Source organism: Macaca mulatta, chromosome 10 (genome assembly GCF_049350105.2).
Source record: "Macaca mulatta isolate MMU2019108-1 chromosome 10, T2T-MMU8v2.0, whole genome shotgun sequence".
Lineage (NCBI taxonomy): Eukaryota > Metazoa > Chordata > Mammalia > Primates > Cercopithecidae > Macaca > Macaca mulatta.
The window spans coordinates 34259969-34282009 of NC_133415.1; the positions used below are offsets into that span (position 1 = coordinate 34259969).

At 53.0% G+C, this 22041-nt stretch overlaps 1 protein-coding gene across 32 annotated transcripts in view; it reads left to right on the forward strand.

Annotated features, from left to right (window-relative positions):
• Positions 1-22041, forward strand: part of MICAL3 (microtubule associated monooxygenase, calponin and LIM domain containing 3) — a 232361-nt gene that overhangs the window by 206102 nt on the left and 4218 nt on the right. For 15 of the 32 annotated variants that reach the window (XM_077950755.1, XM_077950775.1, XM_015149677.3 and 12 more), the window contains 4 exons: positions 1735-1785; positions 3457-3567; positions 5132-5225; positions 20160-20225. In XM_077950755.1, coding sequence (XP_077806881.1) covers positions 1735-1785; positions 3457-3567; positions 5132-5225; positions 20160-20225 — 322 coding nt within the window. Of the gene's footprint in view, positions 1-1734; positions 1786-3456; positions 3568-5131; positions 5226-10153; positions 10205-20159; positions 20226-22041 lie in introns of all 32 variants that reach the window. The other 17 variants (XM_001103660.5, XM_028827995.2, XM_077950768.1 and 14 more) reach the window with 5 other exon arrangements.

Consider the following 22041-nt stretch of genomic DNA (forward strand, 5'->3'; position numbering starts at 1 on the left):
GATGAAGCATGTGGCAAAATGGTAACCTCTGGCAGATACAGCTGAGAGGCTTGTGGGTGTTCATTGTCTTCCTCTTTCAACTTTCTTGTGGGTTTAAATTTTTCCAAATGAGTGTGGGGAGCAGGGGCTCTAAAGCGAGGATGGGGTTTGACCTGCCTCGGAAGGAGGAAGCCGCTTCTGCCAGGCCGGGATCCCAGGGCCACTCCAACGGCACAGGCGCCTCCTCCTGCCTCACAGCGTCTGTGAAACAAGAGCCTGGGTTTGGTTTTGTTAGAAATTTTTAAACCGGTCAAAATAACTTATATTTTTATTTAAAATGTTTATTATAGAAAATTTAGGATAATTCAGACTTTTAAAAAATCACCTGTAGCCCAACCTACAAGAGAGAACTTGTGTTTACCTCTTTTCTTTGCTTCCATTTGACTTTAAATACAAACAACGCAGCTGCCTCTTGAGCCCGGCAGCCCACCAGAGTGTGGCCTGGGCACCCTGCCACGCCGCATCCAGTTTCACAGCAGAACTCCAGCGCCTGTGGCTGGCCACCACAGGCACACAAGGACGGGTGGTGACTTCGCCCCTCCCAACCCGGAAAATGGGTGGATTGTGGGAAGGCAGCCACTGCCTCCCATTACTGTTGACATCAGCCACAGGCAAAGCTGTTAGTGCTGTTCCTTAGGGTGCGGTGTGTAGTTCCTGTGGGCTTTTTGCAAGCCGCTTTGGGAAGTCATCTGTCTCTCTTTTTTTCTGAACCAGCTTGTTCTCATAACAACATTCTTTTGCTCTGATTTGTGAGAGAGGTGGGTCCACCTGAGGCAGGCGGGACACAGGTGCTCAAAGTCGAAGGAGGCAAATTTATTCTTGGGACGCACAGCTCCGCACAAGGCCGCCCCATAGATGGGATGGACGGAGCAGCAGGGAGCATGGCCAGGGTTGCAGCAGGCCTGGAGCTCTCAGGACTTCCCTGTCTTGTGTGCCACCACACACCCTGGTTTCCTTAGTGCCTTTCAGCCGTTTAATATGGCTGGTGAGACCAGAAGAGCAGATGGGACTCACCTTGGCCCTCAGAGCGGCTCTGCGCAAGGTGTAATAGAACGAGAAGAGGCTCCTGCTGCTGCCTGACGTGCTTTGGGTGAAGAGCAGCTACTGATGCTAGTTCACTTCCCTTTACTGGGCACAGTCAAGAAATGGCAGCTGGGTGGCACACAGGAACACTGCCAGCGGAGAGCCTATCGGGGAGATGGTCGGCTTCCTTCCCAGTTTTGCTACGTCTGTCTGTCTCTGAGAACAGGACCCCCTTTCCTCCCTCCCCTCCATTCCGCTTCCCCGGAGCATTCAGCAGGGAAAAGTGGACTGAATTTCCACAAGTGGTCACTCGAGGAGAAAAGCATCTAGAATCACATATTTTAACGGCTTTGACTTTACACAAGGGACATTGGGATGAGGTGAGTTTTGGGGGAGGTGAGGAAGAAGCTGTTTCTTCCCAATAAAAGAGTGAACCCCGGCTGTTTTCAAAACCGGGTCCGCTCAGATGCCGCCACTAGGACCTTCACACCCAGATTCCTACTTAGGCAGTCCTGTGTGACTTTGTGAAAAATAATCACGTGTTTTAAGTCTTGTGTGTTTGTTTTAAACTTCTAACTTATTTTGCTCCATTTCTGTGTTCTTAATTTTAATTTGTTAATCATTATTATTATTACTATTCTGTTTTGTTTTCTGATGCCATCCCCTTAAAAGTCGATTTATGTACCACACGCCTTGGCATTCAGGAGATCACATGCATCAAAGGTAGTGTCTCATTCCCGTCAGCTGGTCACTGTTGCATGCATGTCTGTGATTAACCACCTGTCGCCGGCCCCGGCCCTCCAGCCACATCCTCACTAACTCTGTTTGTGCGTGCATGGGGCAGTGGCACACACTGGCAGCAGTACTTCTGTTAGGCGCGTCATGAGCGGGAAGGAGGATGAGACACCTGCTCCTCACCGGCTGGAGTGCATGTGGTCATTTTGCTCCAGGTTCCTCGGGTCGGGACCGAGCTGCTCCTATGTGGCTGGGCACCCCAGAGAGGGGCAGTTCAGCAGCCCTCAGCTCTGATCAGCAAGGTGCAGTGCTGAAACGCCACTCATGACCCTTCGGAACTGCCTGTTCGGGGGACCCTCTGTCGTTTGAGCTCTTCGAGTGAAGATTATGAGTATAGACCCCAAGTCACATTTGTCATCTTTGAAGTCTATAAAAGTTTTCTTGTTGGCCAGGTGTGGTGGCTCACACCTGTAATGCCAGCAATTTGGGAGAATCACTTAAGCCCAGGAGTTTAAGACCAGCTTGGGCAATATAACAAGATCCTGTCTCTACAAAAAAAAACTTTAAACCCATCTGGGCGAGGTGGCACACGCCTACAGTCCTGACTACTTGGGAGGCTGAGGCAGGAGGATCACTGGAGTCCAAGTTTGAAGCTGCAGTGAGCTATGATTGCGTCAGTGCACCCCAGCCTGGGTGACAATGAGACCCTCTCTCAAAAAAATCTTTTATATAGTCTCCTTGTTTCATTTTCTTAGAGGCAATAAAGAGAGTCTTATGAATAAAGGCAAATCCCTAACCTTTGCCCCTCTGGTTGCCCACGGTTTGTTCAAAGCATTTGATGCTCCCTTGAGCCCTTGGCACCCACGTAGGCAGGGGGCTGTGGCCATCCAGTCCATGGACTTGCACTGGATTGGCCCGTTACCTCCTCTGTTCTTGATGGCACTGGGTGCAACAGCCCTGGCCAGGCCACAACCTCTCTTCTTCCCAGTGGCCAACGGCTGCCTCTGCAGACCCCAGAGTCGGTCCAGGTGCACCTCCACAATTCTTTCTTCAGACTGTACTTGACTTAAAAGAGAAGCATCCCTGTTCTCTCTACTTGAGTGTCATGTCTTGGAAGACTCTCATGGATACTTCCCTTCTGTAGGAAGTGGCCCTTGATACCAAACAAGAAAATAAAAGGATCCTGATTTCTCTCTTTCCTTCCCTTGTAAGCCTCCTAGAAGCAGGAGGCTTGGTGAAACAGCCTACCAATGTTTTCACTCCCACAAAGTTTTAAAGACCAGACATCTTTATTGGGGAAGCAGGTGATCTCAGTGATAAAGCAGTGTGTGTCCCTTTATTGTTTTAACTGCCTAACAGTCGGTCCCCACTCAGCCTCCTGTCCCTGTACAGAGGTGGGCAAGTGTCTCACTCTGTGGATCTTAGGTGTGCCCGTGGCACTGAGGGCTGCTGCAGGCTGGGGACTCTGCAGACCTCATGCCCTCTGCCTGCTAGCACCCCTGTCCTGCTAGCACTCTACAGAGGACAGCTTGTCCTGTCTGCCTGGGCACCAACTCCAACATGGGGGACAGACCTCTCCAGGCCCCCGCTGGCCTGCCGCCCACCCCTGTCCTAGGCCTCCGTGCACCTGACTGAGGAAATTTCTCTTGTTCTCTCCAGCCAAGAACCTACACAGAGGAGGAACTGAATGCCAAGCTGACCCGGCGCGTGCAAAAGGCAGCTCGGAGACAGGCCAAGCAGGAGGAGCTTAAGCGGCTGCATCGAGCCCAGGTAAAACCATGGAGGATGGGACCAGGGCACATGCGCAGGAGAGTTGGAGAGCATCTTCTTCTCCACCCAGCTGCTCCCTGCCGCACAAGCCAGTGCAGAGCAGAGCAGAGGCAGACAGGCCTCCCTGCCATCCGGATCACCTTTGGCTGGTGCAGCCACAGAGGCCCTGCCTTGGTGGAGCTGTCAGTCAAAAGGGAAGAGCGGGCCGGGTGCGGTGGCTCAACGCCTGTAATCCCAGCACTTTGGGGGGCTGGGGCAGGCAGATCACTTGAGGTCAGGAGTTCGAGACCAGCCTGGCCAACATGGCAAAACCCCGTCTCTACTAAAAAAACAAAAATTGGCTGGGCGCGGTGGCTCACGCCTATAATCCCAGCACGTTGGGAGGCCAAGGCGGGTGGATCATGAGGTCAGGAGATCGAGACCATCCTGGCAAACACGGTGAAACCCCATCTCTACTAAAAATACAAAAAATTAGCCAGGCGTGGTGACGAGCCCCTGTAGTCCCAGCTACTCGGGAGGCTGAGGCAGGAGAAAGGCGTGAACCTGGGAGGCAGAGCTTGCAGTGAGCCAAGATCGTGCCATTGCACTCCAGCCTGGGCGACAGAGCGAGACTCCATCTCAAAAAAAAAAAAAAGGAAGAGCCCTGCATTGAGTTTCCCAAATCCTTCGTTGTGGAACAATCATTGTAAATCACCTTGTTCAATTGTGAGGACTGTCACCAGGATCCCTTTGTGGCCCCTCAGCCTCTGATAGGCCTGGAATTTTTGTGGGAAGAGGTCAGAGCTCTCCTCCCGTTCTCCAGCTTGTGTTCAAGCTGCACAGACCCTGAATCTAGACCATTGTAGATTTCTCTTTTTTTTTTTTTTGTTTTGAGGCGGAGTCTCACTCCATGGCCAGGCTAGAGTGCAGTGGTGCTGAGCTCACTGCAACCTCCGCCTCCCTGGTTCAAGCAATTCTCCTGCCTCAGCCTCCCGAGTAGCTGAGACTACAGGCGCCCGCCACCACGTCCAGCTAATTTTTGTATTTTTAGTAGAGACGGGTTTCACCATGTTGGCCAGGATGGTCTCAATCTCTTGATCTCGTGATCCACCCGCCTCAGCCTCCCAAAGTGTTGGGATTACAGGCACGAGCCACCGCACCCAGCCTTCTCTTTTAAATTTTTCTCGTAAAGATGGGATTTCCACTGCACTCTTCAGGAACCCCCTCCAGCACTCTAGCATTCTTGCCATGAGAACAGTCTGAGGTTCTGGTACTCAGGCCCCTCCTGCTACAGTTTACATCCACTTCATGTCTCTGCAACACTCCTGGGAGGGTGGTCACGACTACTTGAGCCATGTCCATACGCTTTGGTGCTGACTAGCAAGGCCCGGAGCCTAGCGTCTGCACAAGCTGGGTGGTTCTGGTGCAGGTGGTCTCCACACCACACCCTGAGCGCACCGCCCACAGATTACAGCCCTTTCCAGAGCGGCAACTCATTTGTTTCCCCTCATGCGGGTGTGGAGTTGTGTGTCCTCCTGAAGCCAGGCTGGAGAGCCGGGTGCTCAGGCTGTGCTGTCTGCCGTAGATCATCCAGCGGCAGCTGCAGCAGGTGGAGGAGAGGCAGCGGCGGCTGGAGGAAAGGGGCGTGGCTGTGGAGAAGGCGCTCCGGGGCGAAGCAGGTACTGCCGGGGCTCCCTCCTAAGCTCTGCTCCTGTAGGAAACCCTCCCTCCCGCCGTGGTAGGCTAGTTCTACTTCACCTCACCTGGAATTCAGCTGCTTTTCCAGCAGGATTTTCTGGGGCCCTTCATCACTGAGATCTGGGGCTTCCTGTTAAGCAAAAGAAAATACCCGTCTGAGACAGCCCCAGGCCCATCCTGCTCCGCAGCCCCTCTGGGCTGCCGTTTCCCGTTTCCCGCAGAGCGAAACTCAGTCCCCAGCATGTTGATGGCGAGCGCTGGCTCTTCCCACTCCTTCCCACCCCTCCATTTACTCTAGGAGGGAATAACTGAGAGTGAGAGAGATTGAACCGCAAGGAACCATCACAGAACTGCACTGAGCAGGTCCCCAGCCTGCACCCCACAGGCTCCCTCCTATCGTTAGTTCCCTGGGACCCTCCTGCCCACAGAGCCCTAGGCACCGCTGGTGGGGGAGCATGTGGCCACCCTCGGCACACGCAGATTTCCAGAGGGCACCCGGGCCCTGTGTCTGCTGAAGGCCGGCCACTCAGGGTAGGGCTGGAGAGGCTCAGGACATGTGACTAGCCGACGTGGAGCAGACTCCGGGGAGTGACTGGCAGGGCCCTGTGCTTGTGACTGCCAGGGAAGCACTGGAGAGTGTGTTGCGCTCATTCCTGCCCTTCCGCTCAGGGAACCCGCGGGGCTGCACTCAGCATAGTTGCGCACAGAGAATGCAAGGGAGTATCTGAGGCGTCTCTGGCCCAACGGCCCAGGAAGTCCTGTTGGTTCGGGACCTTGAAGCTGTAGGGCCAGCCCGGGGAGTGCAGTGGCCACTCTGCCTTCTCAAGCATCCACAAATCTTCGTCTAGTCTCTGGATGGGGAAACTGCCATCTCTTTATAGCCTGCAGGTTCAGCGTTCAAATCGTGAGCTGGGGATGAAGAAAAGGAGTGTCCTCTGACTTCCTCACTCTAGTGTGGCAGAGGGGAGCAGGGTGCCTCTGCTGACAGGCAGGCTGTCTGTGAAACGGAAGAACTGGGAGGAGGCGGCCAGGAGCAGGGCCAGCTGCTGCCATCTGATCTTGCTCAAAGACTGACCCATGGGTTCCTGGGAAGTGCCTGGTGTCAAGATGAATTCCTATGACCTGTAGGACTGAAGTTTGTGCGGTGGGGAGTGAGGGAGTCGAGAATGGAAGTAGGTCTCCTTTGCCGGGCCCTTTAAGGCCTGGAAATTGCAGCTTATCAGTCTCCTCAGTGATGACCTTCAGGCAAAGAGAGGGGATGGGGAGAAAGGTGAGGATGCGGATGTTTTTGGTTTGGGCTCACCTGATGCTGTTAATGCATGAAGCCTGGGCTACCAAAGGAAATGCAAAAGCTTGAAGCACTTAGCGTCCAATAGGCCAAGACGACTGGGCTGTGTTACTGTGAGACAAGCACAGCAAGGCGATTTGGGTTCACCTGAGAGGGTCCGAGGTTTCCCGGAGAACCTGCGGTACCCCTCCCCCCTGCCCTCCTCAGTTAAGCCTGAGCCCAGATGGAGTTGGCCCCAGCCCACCTGTGCCCGACTGCGTCCGGGCCTGCGGGGCCCTGCCCTCGTGCTGTTTCTCTTCTTGCAGAAGATATCAGGAGAGAGCCTAGGCCCGTCTTCATTCCTTCTTGCCCTTCTCCGCAAATTACTTCTGCCAGGATGGATAGATCTCAACACACAGGCAGAATAACTCAGCAGTGTGTGCACCCACAGTTCGTGGTTTAAGCCCTTCAGGAAGAAGACAGCACTCTGCCCTCCTTACTCACAAGGTGGAGGTGGTGGTGCCATCGAGGTTGGTGGTTTCCGTAAAGCACTTGAGGGCCCGTGGCCTCCGAGAAGTCTGAGTGTAAAACCATGCTTCAGTGCCTCCGTCACAGGCCCTGTTATTCAAGCTTCTGCCAAAGGGCCGGAAAATAACATGCTGTTGAAGATTGGCGTAGGATTTTGCCAGAATTCTTTCTTCTAGTTGTTAGATACATCTCCTCAAACATATACAACCCGAATGCCATCTAAGTCAGTGGTTTTCAAGCTTGTTTTTTTAGCAGCAGAACCCTTTTTACAAGATTATAAGTTCAAGTTTAAAGTCAAAAAGCAGCACTCTAAAATGCTGATAATTAACATAGATTTGAAAATACAGGTTATGGCAGAGAGTTGTGGACATGACTGAGTCCCAGCATCCAGCCAGTACACACAAGAACTGTAGTTGCTTTAAGTGAAAACAGGGCTTTTTTGTTTGTTGGGTTTTTGGATTTTTTAACAGCTTACTTAGAAATCTCAGGATATTCGCAGTTTAAATGATGTAGATACTAGACGTTTAAAATGAGGCAAGAGCTTTTTTTTTCACAGTTGGATCGTAGCAGATCTAACAGCAGTTCCTGTTCCTCATGACAAACAAGAGGCTCCCAAACAGTAAACAAAAACCCAGCTACGCTGGAATACCACAGCAAAACGTGTTACCCACCTAAATGAAGGGACTCGCTGACAGGCGTGCATGCTGTCACTGAGCTGTAGCTCTCCTGGACAGACCCTGAACGATGGCAGGTGAGCACGATGCTGCAGGCCAGAATTTAAATAATGAATTAAATGTCCTCTTCACTAACACATTCCCGAGGAGTTCAGTCACTGACACACAGAGAGAGGCGGAAACTTGATCCTGAGGGTACCACAAACTCAAGCTCACCTGGCAGCACAGATTATTGGGTTGATGGTCTCCAGTGGGTGAAAAGTTGGCATATAAAACATTTGGGCCGGGCACAGTGGCTCACGCCTGTAATCCCAGCACTTTGGGAGGCCGAGGCAGGCGGATCACCAGAGGCCGGGAGTTTGAGACCAGCCTGACCAGCATGGAGAAACCCCGTCTCTACTAAAACTACAAAAAAATTAACTGGGCATGGTAGGATTACATGCCTGTAATCCCAGCTACTCGGGAGGCTGAGGCAGGGGAATTGCTTGAACACGGGAGGCAGAGGTTGCGGTGAGCTGAGATCGCGCCATTGTACTCCAACCTGGGCAACAAGAGCGAAACTCTGTCTCAAAAACAAAAATATTTGAAGGTGGTGTGTCTTATTTTAATAAGGTCTCTTAAAAGAGCTACAAGTGTTTGTACATCAGGTATTTGGGAGACCCCTTGGAATGCCTTTGGAAGAATCTTTAGGGTTCCACAGAAGCTTGAAAACCACTGTCCTAGTCCAAACTCCTTCCTTTATCTTCAGCAAATATCTCTATCCAAAGATGTTTCTGTTCTGTTTTTCAAGATGGGCCTTAGTAGGTCTGTTGGGATATTTCCTTGTGATGCATTTGAGAAAGTCTCAGGAATTTTCGGGAATTATGGTTCCTACCATAAGAATATAAGAATTTACAAATATATCATGTTCCTTCTCTTACGTGAATTGAATACATCCCTTCCAAGGCTGGTCTCACGTCACAGTTCCCTGTGGCCCTGCTCCTCCTTGGCCGATGCCGTCTGGGAAGCCCAAGTGTGCGTGCTACTGCTGCTCTCTCTCCTGCTTCTGCGTCCCATTCCTCTCCTTAGTCTCTTGGCACCTGGCTGAGCCCTGAAAAAGGCAGTGGCAGCTGGGCATGATAATAATCTGGAGTCTTCTCATCATGGCAGTCCACCCTTCCCTGGGGACTGTAGTAAACTGGCTGGAACCTGCTACCATCTCACTCGGTGGTCTCCAGCTTCCATCGCCGTCTGAGGGCGTCAGACTTTGTTAGCCAAGCTGCCTTTCCAGAGAAGGGCTCTGGCGTGGACCTGCCATCCCGTTCTCCGTTTGTCTAAGGTATGACAACGTATGGCCAGGCCGCAAGGCTTAGCTTCAGCGCCTTTGATCCTAGGGCCAGGCCACGACTTAGGTAATTTCCAGTCCTGGGGCACCTGGGAAAGCTTTTTGTTACAAAACCATCGGTTCAGCCTTGAGCATGCGTTGAAAAGCTGGGGCAGGACCGCATTCTACTACTGTCTGCTGTGTCACTCTCAAGGGGAGGCCCTCAGGTGGGACTGGAGACTGTGAGGATCTGCATTCAGAATGTGGGGTTTGGAGAAAAGGCAACACCATGGCGGCCGAGTGCTGTGCTCTGTGTGTGTTTATGATTCTGGGGAGATGAGGACCGCCCGCTCAAGCCCAGCCTCTTGGCAGCGCCCAGTCTGCATCTCAGGCATGGAAATTACATAGCGCTCTTGACCAGACAGCTGCGGAACTACCAGGCTAGGAGTGCCCTGGGCCAGCAGACCTCCAGGAGCCTTGGGGCAAGTGCCTGGGGGAAGAACTCTGCATCAATCTCTGCTCGTTTCCTGTTTTTAAGAAGGCCAACTGAATTTGGAGGCCTAAGCCTCGAAACAGGATCCCCTTCCTCTCAAACCCATTCAGCAAAAGTGGGTGTGCAAGGCGTTTGATAGAGTCAGCAGTGGGGTCGTGGGAATTCCTGGGAGAGCACCGACTGTGTGAAACCTAAGGATTGCAGAGCTTCTGTAGGACGTTTGCCTCCTGCCTGCAGCTTCCTGAGGCTGGGGCTTCCAGTATCACAACTGACAAGCAGGCAGCCCCGCACTATTAACCCTTAGTTAGAGAAGGTTGAGTCCCAGGGGCGGGAGTTCCCAGCAAAGCCAAAGCCTCTGTCCTGGATGTTCCCTGGCATGCGTGGGATGTGTTGATAGTGACTGTTGACTCCCCGCGGTGGGTTTGACTTACTGCCCTCCTCCCACAGCCACGCAGTATGCAGATACGGCATGTGTGGACATGCGGTGTGTGATGCGCTTAGGCACGCATGCTTTTCCAGCCGTTCCTCTGCTGCCTCGCTGTGTCTGCGTTTCCTACGCTCCGTATCATTGATTGCTTCGGGTGTGGGGGGACGGGAGGGTTACCTGATGGAATAACTCTCTCTTCACCGATTCCTTGTTGTAGACTATTGGGGAGAGTCTTATTACAGTGACCTCATCGACTTGCATCTGGGTGGTATGTATGGCAGCATCCGCGCTGACACTAACCCCGCTGACACCCTTTCTCCACCCGCGCTTCCCAGCCCCTGCTCACAAAAACAAGGAGAAATCAACCCAGTAACCAAATGGCAAAAGCACAGACCCTTTTCCAGCTCAAAACAGCAGCGTGCTGATCTCCCCGCTGCCCACATGTGCTCTAGAGGAAGATCTGAGCTTGCTTTTGCTGCCTGGGGTCGTTTTCATTTTTTATGATAAAACTTTGCCCACCCCACTCCGAGGCCAGCCTTGCGTCTGCATCCTGGTCCCCTGAATACACACACTCCAACACAGCTTTTGCCCTGAATCTCATCCCTCACTGCTTGTAGGAGTCATATCTGCTAGGGAGCTCACTGCCTGCCACCCTTACGCAGAGAAGAAAACACGCCAAGATCTCAGCCTGACCATTTCCACTGGGGTGTGCTCTCATTTCTCCCCGAAGAGCCGAGTGCCAGGGAAAGGCTTCTCTTTGTGATTTCTGCCCAGATTCACCAGACTCAAAGCCAGGTTGACAGGTGCCCATAACAACATCCCTCCCTCCTTGCTCTGTCCTGGGGCTCACTTTGTACTTCTTTTCAGTGAAGACAGGAAAAGCTCAAGGCCATGGTTCTCACAGTGTGGTCCCTGGACCAGCAGCAGCATCACCTAGGGGCTTGTTAGAAAGGGACAGTCCTGCCCCAGACCTGCAGAATCAGAAACTCTGGGGTGAGGCCTGGTTATGTGCTGTCACAGACCTTCCAGTGGGTTCTGATGCCCTCTAGAGCAGGAGAACCACTAGCTTAGAGGTTGCAGTATGTTTGGCATCTTGCCATTTGTACTAGTTCAGAGGAATGACTGATCCCTGTGTCTCATTTCTAAGCTTTGGGCAGCTTTTCCCTGGGCAGCTGCCATTGTGTCGAGGGGAATGCTGGGGGCTCTGGCTCCTCCTCCCTGTCCCTGTGTGCTTGATGTGGCAGCCTGCCCACTTCATCTCCCCGTGGAGGCTCCATGCCTAGAGGTGGCCTTCAAACAGAAGAATGGCAAAGATCATTGTCTCATGTTTTACCCTGACCCCATTCTTTTAAGAGGGTCACTTCTTGGCCCATTCATTTAAAAACCAATGTCATAATTCTGTGATTCCACCTATCAGACAGTGCCACATCCAAGGCGGGGCTCTCGCCTCCCTGGGAAGATAGACTGTTGCTGTCTGTGCTTCCTATGTTCTCCGATCCCGCGCTCCCATGCACGCACACCCTTGGAGACTCCATCGGTGTCCCAGGGCTTCCGGTGTGTTCCCGGACCTCCACACTCAACAGCCACTGGTGCTGCAGAAGGGCCGGTGCTTACATTCCAGTTAACAGACCCTTTTCCCGTCTAATGCCTCTTGCCTCCTCCTAACATCACCTCGGGAGTGTTCATGTCCATGCTAAGCAAATTTCCATGTGTGAAAAAATTCACACCTGTTATCCCAGCAATTTGAGAAGCCAAGGCAGGTGTATCATTTGAGCCCAGGAATTTGAAACTAGCCTGGGCAAGATGGTGAAACCCCGTCTCCATAAAGAAATTTTCAAAATTATCTGGGCATGGTGGCGCGTGCCTGTAGTTCCAGCTACTAGGGAGGCTAAGGTGGGAGGATGACATGAGCCCAAGAGTTTGAGGCTGCAGTGACCTGTGATTGCACCACTGCACTCCAGTCTGGGCAACAGAGCAAAACGCTGTCTCTTAAAAAAAAAAAAAAAAAAAAGAAAAAGAAAAAAAGATTTGTTTACATTCAGAATCTCCTGGAAGGGACTGTCAGAACGCATTTCTTTAGGATTGTATCCACCCTTCCCTCGCAGTTCAAGACGCCATTAACACACCCATCAACACACCCATCGCATCTCCTGCTTTGTTTTTTGTTTTTTGTTGGTGGTGTTTGTTTTTTGAGATAGAGTCTCGCTCTGTCACCCAGGCTGGCGTGCAGTGGCACGATCTGGCCTCACTGCAACCTCCGCCTCCCGGGTTCAAGCGATTCTCCTGCCTCAGCCTCCCAAGTAGCTGGGATTACAGGCGCCCACCACCCCACCCGGCTAATTTTTGTATTTTTAGTGGAGATGGGGTTTCACCATGTTGGCCAGGCTGGTCTCGAACTCCTGACTTCAGGTGATCCGCCCGCCTCAGCCTCCCAAAGTGCTGAGATTACAGGCGTAAGCCACCGCACCTGGCCCGCATCTCCTGCTTTCTTTACCCGCCTTGCTTGAGAAGAGGTAGTGAGCTGCTTTCTCCTCTGGGTCCCCAGACTCCAGCTACTAGCTTTTTGGATTTAGAATTCCAACAAGTTCCAGGAGGAATTGAAGTAAATAGAAAAAGGAAACTCAGGGTGCCTTGTGAAGTACAGCGCCCCACCACTGACACCCATAACCCTTTGGAGGTGAGCGCGCCAGCCCATCACTTCCCCTTTCCCAGACCGTTATGCTGTGTAAATTCAAGCCTTCTTGGGTTCTGCTCACCACATGGGGGCTGCTGCTAGAACGGGACATTCCCCTCTGCAGGGAGTCTCTTGTGGACTTCAGGCCCTGTTCTCGCCACGCCCGTGAGGATGACGGCAATGCCAGAATTAGGTTTCTTTTCTGTTTCTGCTGTTTCATTCTTGGAGCACTTGGTAATATTTGTTAATTGAAAGGAAAATCACCCTTTTGAGATCTGGAGCCTCATGTGAAACCTGGTTGCCCCTCTGTGCCTGCATCCCCAAAAGGCCACCCCGAAGCCCCATTTCTGTGCCATAGCACCCGTCTCATTTCTCCTGTGGGCAGAGCAAAGCTCCAGGCAGCCCTCAGAGCGTGAGGAATGCCACCTCCTGCCCAGAGGGGCCGACTCCTACCCCTGCCCTGTGCTCTGCGTGTCATACTCCAGGCTCTTTCAGTGGCTCTCAGTGAACTACCTAAAGGCTCGGAAAGTCTCTTTTTTCAGCCACAGAGTATAAAGAATGAAAATTTCCCTTCTTCGCATAGCTGGACCTTGTGATTTCCAAAGAAATCATTAAAGAGACTCAAAACAACCTGTGGGCCAGAGAGGAAGGGTCCCCAGGTGGCCACTCCCCTTCTGCCTTCTTCCCTGGGACCCTGAACAGGCCCAGCCCAGCCTGCTCTATTGCGCTAGAACAGACAGATGACTGGAAATCTAGAAGAAAACCACATTTCTTCTAAAACCGATTGAAAACACACACACATCATTTCTAGTTTTTGGGGACCTCATCTCTTGATTTATGTATCTCAAAGGAAAATTTAAAGAACACGAAAGGTTTAGAAATGTAACATGAAGGACTGGAGGGTGGCCTCTTGCTATTGTGAGATGGGGGTGCAGGGGTGCCTGCCCCTTGCCCTTCTGAGCAACCATCTTCCTGTTCTCTCTGCTTCTCTGAGTTTCATGTTGATAGATTCTTGCTTTGCCTGACCAGTCCACCGTCAGCCTGGCTCTGCTTTGCTTAGGAACTTTGGAACCTGCGCGGTTTCCCAACGTACATATGTGTGTGTATGTGTGTGTGTGTCTGTGATTGTAATTCTTACATGCATTTGTTTGGTTTTTTGCTTTCACTTTTCCTCCCAACCTGGAGCTTTATCTCTGCACTAAGTCTGTGTAGCGCCAGGCGTCTCCCAGCCCCGCTATGTGTATGCTAGACTGGGACTGCCGAACCGGCGTCACCCTGTCATGACAGCTGCTCGCACGTCTGCAGTATTGCAGACCAGCCAGCTGGGACCCCTGTCAGGGCCATGGTGTTTGTCGTCACTCAAGGTTTTAGACTGGACCTCAGCCTTGCAGTGCCAAGGCTGCCCCCGGCCAGGAGCATGGCACTGGTGGTGCCCACCAAATAGGCTTCCTGAGTTGGGGACTCAGAATAGCCGAGTGCCTTCTTAGCAAAACATTTGGTCAGTCTTCCCTCACACTTCCCAGGCTGCATAACCTGAGCAAGGCAGAGCGGAAAATCTGTGGTGGCCCCATTCCATAAACCTGAGCCGCCAAGGAATTCCAGCCCTGAGCACTTTGTTTTCTGAAAGTTTTTGAGACAGGGTCTGGCTCTGTCACCCAGGCTGGAACCTACCCAGTGGCGCCATCTCAGCTCACTGCAACCCCCACCTCCCGGGTTCAAGCAATTCTGCATCAGCCTCCTGAGTAGCTGGGACTACAGGCGTGCGCCACCACACCCGGCTAATCTTGTGTTTTTAGTAGAGACGGGGTTTCACCATGCTGGCCAGCCTGGTCTTGAACTCCAGACCTCAAGTGATCCACCGGTCTCGGCATCCCAAATGCTGGGATTACAGGTGTGAGCCACTGCACCTGGCTGCTTTCTGAAAATTTAATCCAGTCAGTTGGGCATAGCCGTGACAGGTAATTCCCCTGGTGTTTCCTAGAAAAAGGTGACAAAAGCTCTTTGGTGTCTGTGACAGCAGTTAGATAAAAAGGCATTGCTCCAACGCTGTATTTATCATAATATTTGTTATTATTTATAGTGGTACTATATTTAGCAGTCAGTACAGTGGCATTACTGCCAAAATAAGTGTGAGAAATGGGAGTCCACCCTGGTAAGTAAGGGCTGCACACGGCTGCCCAGAGAGGAAGGAAAGTGGGGCCTCAAAATATGCCTGAGAAATAAGTGAGCCGCTTTCCTGTTCCCGACGCCTTGGAGTGTGATCCTCAGAGACCAAAAGGAACTGAAAACCAAAAATGATCTCTGTCTATGCAGGATGTTCCAAAAGTGTGGCTGAAAGGGGAAGACGCTAACCTTGGGGCTCTACGGAGTTTGTGTGCATGAAACACACAACAGCGTATCAGAAGGGAGGGTGTGGGGCCAGCCTCTAACGCTTGAAAGGCTGGTGTTCTAAAGCGCTTGCAAGCTGATTATTTGGAATTCTGTATTTTCATGTGGAAATACAGTTGTAAATGGTGGCTCAGTTCATAAAAAGCCCATTTTCCTCATTACACCTCTGTGAATGGTATTAGTCTGGTGACACGCCACAACCTAACCCGTGTTCCCTGGGGAAATGCAACATTCCAGGCTGGGACCTCTGGGCTCTAGAAGTCTCCCTAGTGGGCCCTCGTTTGGTCTGCTGAACACTGCTTTAGGGACCTCCCCAGCTCTGTGGTGATGGTGCCTTTGTCCAACCAGGGGGAGCTGGGAGCCTGTCTAGTGGGCAGAGATGGATACTGAGATGAGGCCGGTCCCTAGGGCCAGTTGTTCCGCAACCTTGGAGAACTGGCCACCAACTGGCCTGCCTGCTGTGGCTGTGCACACCTCTGCTTCCCGACAGAAGCTCTTTCCTGCTTTGACTGCCACGTGGTTAGCATTGGTGGCTGGTGCATTTGGGGTGCTCAGTAAACATTTCTGGTATAAATGATTAGTCGCCCACATTGGCCTTACCACAAGCCATGATTCATGTATGACATTTCTGTTTTTGATATCAGCATCCATGTAGAAGCCAGTGGGTTAAATATAACCAGGCAGAATTGAAGGATGGAGTTGGAAATGCAGAGCGTCAAGCCAGCACCCACCACCACACAGGTTGTCACTGGTGGTTGTTGGGATGTGAACAGAGTTGGGCCTTTGTCTTGGCCTCTCTGGGTATTACTTACTTACTTATTTATTTATTTATTTATTTATTTTTTTTTTTTTTTTTTTTTTGAGACGGAGTCTGGCTCTGTCGCCCAGGCTGGAGTGCAGTGGCGCGATCTCGGCTCACTGCAAGCTCCGCCTCCCGGGTTCACGCCATTCTCCTGCCTCAGCCTCCCGAGTAGCTGGGACTACAGGCGCCCACAACCACGCCCGGCTAATTTTTTGTATTTTTAGTAGAGACGGGGTTTCACCGTGGTCTCGATCTCCTGACCTTGTGATCCGCCCGCCTCGGCCTCCCAAAGTGCTGGGATTACAGGCGTGAGCCGCCGCGCCTGGCCTACTTATTTATTTTTTAGAGAGAGGGTCTCACTCACCCAGGCTGGGGTGCAGTGGTGCAATCACGGCTCTCTGCAGCCTTGACCTCCTGGGCTCAATCAGTCCTCCCACCATAGCCTCCTGAGTAGCTGGGACTGTAGATACTCACGCTACCACACCCAGCTAACTTTTGTAGAGACAGGGTCTCACTGCATTGCCCAGGCTGCTCTCAAACTCCTGGACTCCAGCAGTCCTCTCACCCTGGCCTCCCGAAGTGCTGGGATCACAGGTGTGAGCCCCTGCACCTCCGAGCTTTCTGACCATATCCTCACCAATCCTTGCGAGCAAGGCACTCAAGCTTCTTGTCCCCCAGTCTCAGGGCTATGGCTCTTGGATTTTGAGTACCAGAAGGACTAGAGTAGGCCCTGCCTGCCTGTCAGATGACCATGGAGGCTCAGTGTGCGGGCTCATCTGCTGGCTTGTTTTTCCAGCTGCCCAGGTGTCTTGATGCAGTGTGCAAAGGTGAAGAGTCTTGGTCGGAGAGAACGTGGGAATATAGAAGGACAAGTACAGAGAAGGGGACCTGCCCTACGGCTGGCCACTCTTTCCCCCACCCTGTCGGCCGTTCTACCCCACACTGGGTCCTGGGTCCATGAGAGGCAGGGCTTGGAGTGAGGTGCTCAGGTGCGCTCAGGCACAGGTGGTAGTGTAGGGGGCACCCCGACTGAGGAATGCCAGGCCTGGATTCAGGTCCTGCCTTCACTGTCTCCCCAGGCACAGACAAAACAGCCTCTACTTACCCTCTCAGGGCCTCTTCAGAAGACGAGGCAGGGAGGGACATCGGGCCTCCCTTCCGCGTGTGACATGCTGATCAGGGTCTGTGGGACTGCTCTTCCTTGAGCTGCCTGAGACGCCAGCATTTGTTAGATTTGCCTGGAGCCCGTGTTGGCCTTAAAGAGGGCAAGCTCTGAGTTCAGAGTGGGCAAGAAGTTTTGGCTTCTTTTCCAGGCTCTGCCACACTTAAATCCTTTGAGCCTCAGAACCCTCATTTGAATTTGCCCCTCCCAGCAGCCACACCTGGCCGGTGTGAGGATGAGGATCATGTGGGTGGTGCGTGCGAGGGCCCCTTGAAACCAGAGAGTGCCGTCCGTGCTCATCTCACGCACCGCACTGGACAGGCCTCCCTCCCTGGTGGTGTACTGTTGCTCTTTGAAATTTGGTGACAGGCACTGCCTGCCCGCCACGGGTCAAGCGAGTGGCACTAAACAGCCAACCCCAGGTCACACGTCCAAAAGAAGTGCTGCTTCAGAGGGAAGGATGGAGCAGATGTGCCCACGAGTGTTGGGTACTCAGCAGAGTGCTACAGGGAGGAGGGGTCCTCTGACCAGGACCCGCTCACTGCTCGGGAGCTCGGGAGGGGTGGCCGGCGTCCAGGGCTCGCATGAGTGCTTTGAGAAGTGGTAAATTGTAGCACCTGTTAGCAACAGATGGAAACCCGTTACCCTGACGTTAAGAAAAACCAAAAAACTTCCATTTGCCATAAGCTTGACAGCATCTTTGTTCTTAGAATCAGTGAACCAAATCTTCTATTTCTTACATCCCCCTAAAAGGCAAAGCATTTCCTATAACCCCCCACCCCAGCCCCATGCACGCTCAGGTCGGGTTCCAGTCGGGTGGAACTCCCCTTGTTTGATTGGTTTTTCCCTTCCACTTCTTCTTTTGAAAATTGTATTGAGGCCGGGCGCGGTGGCTCAAGCCTGTAATCCCAGCACTTTGGGAGGCCGAGATGGGCGGATCACGAGGTCAGGAGATCGAGACCATCCTGGCTAACACGGTGAAACCCCGTTTCTACTAAAAAATACAAAAAACTAGCCGGGCGCGGTGGCGGGCGCCTGTAGTCCCAACTACTCGGGAGGCTGAGGCAGGAGAATGGCGTGAACCCGGGAGGCGGAGCTTGCAGTGAGCTGAGATCCGGCCACTGCATACCAGCCTGGGCGGCAGAGCGAGACTCCGTCTCAAAAAAAAAAAAAAAAAAAAGAAAATTGTATTGATAGGGCGTTTTTTCTGGTTATAAAAGTAGCCTCGTTCATTGTGGAAGTGGTGGAGCGTACAGGGAAGTCCGAAGGTAATCAGTGCGGCGTGGACTCACCGCCACTGACACGCGCTTCCGCCTCTTGCTAGGAGAAAGCCTTTTTGGTTTCTTTAAATGCTTGCTTTACCTGATGCTCCCTTTCCCTAATTTCATTTCGTAATTTCTGTTCCCAGTACTCTGTTATATTGTCCTCTGTATTGGGAAGGGCGTATGCGGATGTGGCCTACAGAAAAACAGCTGAAAGCTGTATTTTGTGCTGTCCAGAAAGCAGAAACACATGTTGTAATGTATACCCGTGCAGGCGCCTGCCCCTTCCTTTTGGATGTGTTGTGGACGTGTATCACATGGGCGCTGTTCCACTCCACAGCGTGGCCTATTCACCTGTGACACCAGTCGCAGGAGGTGGCAGGGAGTGTGCACGGACGTATTTGATGAGATTCATCCAGGTGTTCCAAGCCTCAACGCAGACTACACTTTGCAGCCGAGGTTGACTGTAGGTCGGCTGTAAGGCAGAGAATATTGTTGCGGAAAGAAACCCTCCCTCGCACCCATGCGTTGGGCTGGCTGTGCTGTGTGTATTGAGCGCACTGGGTACAGTCAGCATTTCACACGCATGCACGCTGTCCCTGGCTTTGCTTTCGAAGTTGTACCCAATAGCAGATTCAGTGTGCCCACAGCACTGTGCACCACACTGGAAGGGTTCAAAGGGAGAAAACACCAGTACTCATGCAGCGGCACCGCAGAGGGGCCTCCCAGCCAGCCGTTTGTCCTGTTGGCCTTCTGTTGAGTCAAGGCCATTTCTTCAACCCTGTTCTCTGTAAACCACACACTGCCCTCCCCGTGGGCCGAGGCCCCGTGTCTTCCTGGGCTCTGTTGTCCCTGTGTGTGCTCTGTGGTTCTGTGATGGTCCCTTGCCAAACTCCTCTCCCTCGTCCTTGAGTAGGCATGAGACCCCAGATCTAGAGATGTGTGTGCACACTGGCTCTCGGTGCCCCGCCAGCACTCCTCCCAGCATCGTTCCTGTGAGTTTCGGCATGTCCTGTCAGCCCACCCCTTTGGTCTCACAGTCCAGAGTGTGGCAGCCCCCAGCTGCAGCATGAGGTCCCCGCACAGCCATAGAAGGACCAGAAGGAAGAAGGGGGTGGCTGGCTCTCCCCGTGCCTGGGGGAGAGAGGGGACAGTGACACGGACGGGTGGAAGTCACCTGTGTGTGTGTACGTTTCCCCAAAATTGTTCTGGCTCAGAATTGGAAGCAGCGCCGGTGTGAGCGTCCTGGAGGCCCATCGCAGGATGGGGTGCTGCCCCCACAGACTTAGAGGCCCCCCTTGCCCTGCACTTGTCAAGGCCAGCTTTGCCTCAAGCACATACCTGTGGTGACATCTTAGAGGATTCCATGTGGGTCTGGGAGGTGACCCCAGGTTGTCACTTGCAAGCCTGGAAGCCGTGTTGGCCACTTACTGAATGCAGCCTGTCTGAGAGCCAGGCAGACCTATCCAGGGGCTTCGAGGAGGGGGCCCAAGGCCCCAGAGGCCACTGTATGACAACCCAGATGCCACTGCCCTCCTGATAAGGAGTAGAGGCGGGAGGGCCCTGTGGCCCGACTGCTGCCATCATGTAGGGAACATGTCATCCCTCTTGGAGGAACTCACACCGCTGCTCTGAGCCCACGCCCCGTCTGTGATGCTGCCCGGAGCTGGGTCTGCTCTCGTTCAGTTCCATGCTGAAAAAAGGACTTAATTCATTTGTAGACTTTGTTTCCCTTGTTTCTGCTTCTCCATTTCTTGTATTTTTTTCTTTTCCTCCTGTTGTTCCTTTCTCACTTTTTATGCTTTTTGTCCTCTGCTTGTTTTTATTCCACCTTCTCCCTGTCCCTCTCCACTTCCAAATTCCTGCTCCTCTTCTCCTCTTCCTTCTTGTCTTTCTCCGTCTCCTCCTCCTCTTCCTTGTTTGGTCCTTTTGAAGTTGAGCCCAGTGGCGGGACTCCACGACGTAGACCTCTCTCCTTCTGCCCTTGCTGTGTCCAGGAAGGTAACGTAACCTCGCCAACCCCATCCCCGCTACCTCGGAGGGGGTGTAGCCACAGTAGTCAAACACAGAGCCAGAACCCACCTACCTCTCTCTTTCTCTCTCTCTCTCTCTCTCTCTCTCTCTGACCCTCAATGGTCCTGTTACAAAATGTCATGAGTCTGTGGCAGTTTCTAAAGGTACAGTATCCCTTTGACTGTCTATGGGGAGGACCAGGGTGCAGAGTGAAGCCAGAGAGCCTCCAGGTCTGGGCCCTTCAGGGCTGCAGCATTGGCTGGCCTTTCATGGCTGGGGCCTTTAAGTCTCAGATCCAGATAGAGGGGCAGGGAAGCAGGTGAGGAGCCTCCCGCCTGCGTGCAGCGATTTGGATGGGAGCGTCAAGGAATACTGACCTTACAAAGACTGGTCTACACAAGCGCCCTCGGGCCCCTTTCCAAACCACCACTGAAAGCAAACCTCTCTACCTCGTGTCTTGCCGAGTGTGTGTTTTTTAAGTTTGTCTGATTTGAAGTCTGTTGTGGTGATAAGATTGTCGTTGAAAGGCATGTGGGGGGTGTGGCCATGACTAACCCTGCTAACTCTTACCTGCCATCCACAGCGCTCACCCGACTCTCGCCCACACACCACAGCCCCTGCCTGGCGGCCGTGGGCGAGCTCGCCGTAGCTAGTGAGCGCTGTCCGCACGTCTCCGGTGGCATTTTCTGTGTCTTCGCGGGGAGGTGGGCAGCGGGAGAGTCTCCCTGGTGCCGCCGCGGCCGGGCGCACTGGACAGCTTGCATGCCGGGGCCCCTCCTCCACGGCTGTGTGGGCACATTGTGCAGAGACGCTCCGAAAGCAGTGCATGGAACTGAGTGGGGACTGGCTTAAAAGCCAAGACCCAAGCCTATTGGATTGGGTGAGGAGAGCGCTGGTCCCCTGACCCTCAGGCAGGCACTCCACAGTCGCGGGCTGGACAGGCCGGGGGGTTTCGTCCTTCAGATGAGGCTCAGGGGCAGGAACCCCCTTGGGAGCAGAACCGCATGGGCACTAGGGCACGGTACAGACACTAACCCCTGCTTGTTGAACATAGTGCATTTCTGCCTCCTCGGTGTGGCCACTGGGTAGAGACTAACTGCCTAGCAGACACCACTGCAGATAAGAGACGTGTCTGTGTACCATGTGCCAGAAAGGCGGCTAGCAGTGAGGGAGGGCTCGGGCTGTGGCTGGCCCTTCGGAGGCTGTGCTCCTCACACTCCTGGGCTTGTCTTAACTGGCCTAGAACACACCCTGCCAAGCGACGCAGAGAGTGCAGGGGCCTCTGAAAGATGTCCCCGTCTAGTGCCCCTTAACCTGAGGCCCACAGATGGGCCGCAGGAAGCCCAGGAGCAGCCTGGAACTCTGCATCAAATGGTTTGCTCTGCACACATAAGCATTTTTCTAGGAAGAGAGTCCCTAGCTTTTGTGAGATTCTCAAAGTGGTTTGTAATCCAAAAATATTGAAGAGCCACTGACACAGCATGTATTTTAGGCGGGACCACACTTTTACCATGAACTTCCGTGCTCCAAGGAAAAGGACCTTGTTCCCTCCTTGGGTGGCCTGGTCCTTTGGAGACTTCCTCCTTCTGTCCTCCTGCCACAGTGAAGCCAGCGGTCAGGCCGCCCCGGGGGAGGTTTGGTATGGGCACCTGTTGGTTCAGGCAGCCTGAGCTAGCAGGCAGCCACCAGCCACAGGCATTCTATTGGATGGACCAGGGCAGGGCGTGGCCACCTCCTTCCATCCCCAGGGGCTGCTAGTGTTTCTCTGCTCTTGGTGAGAAACCCGGTGGCTATCCTGAGATCC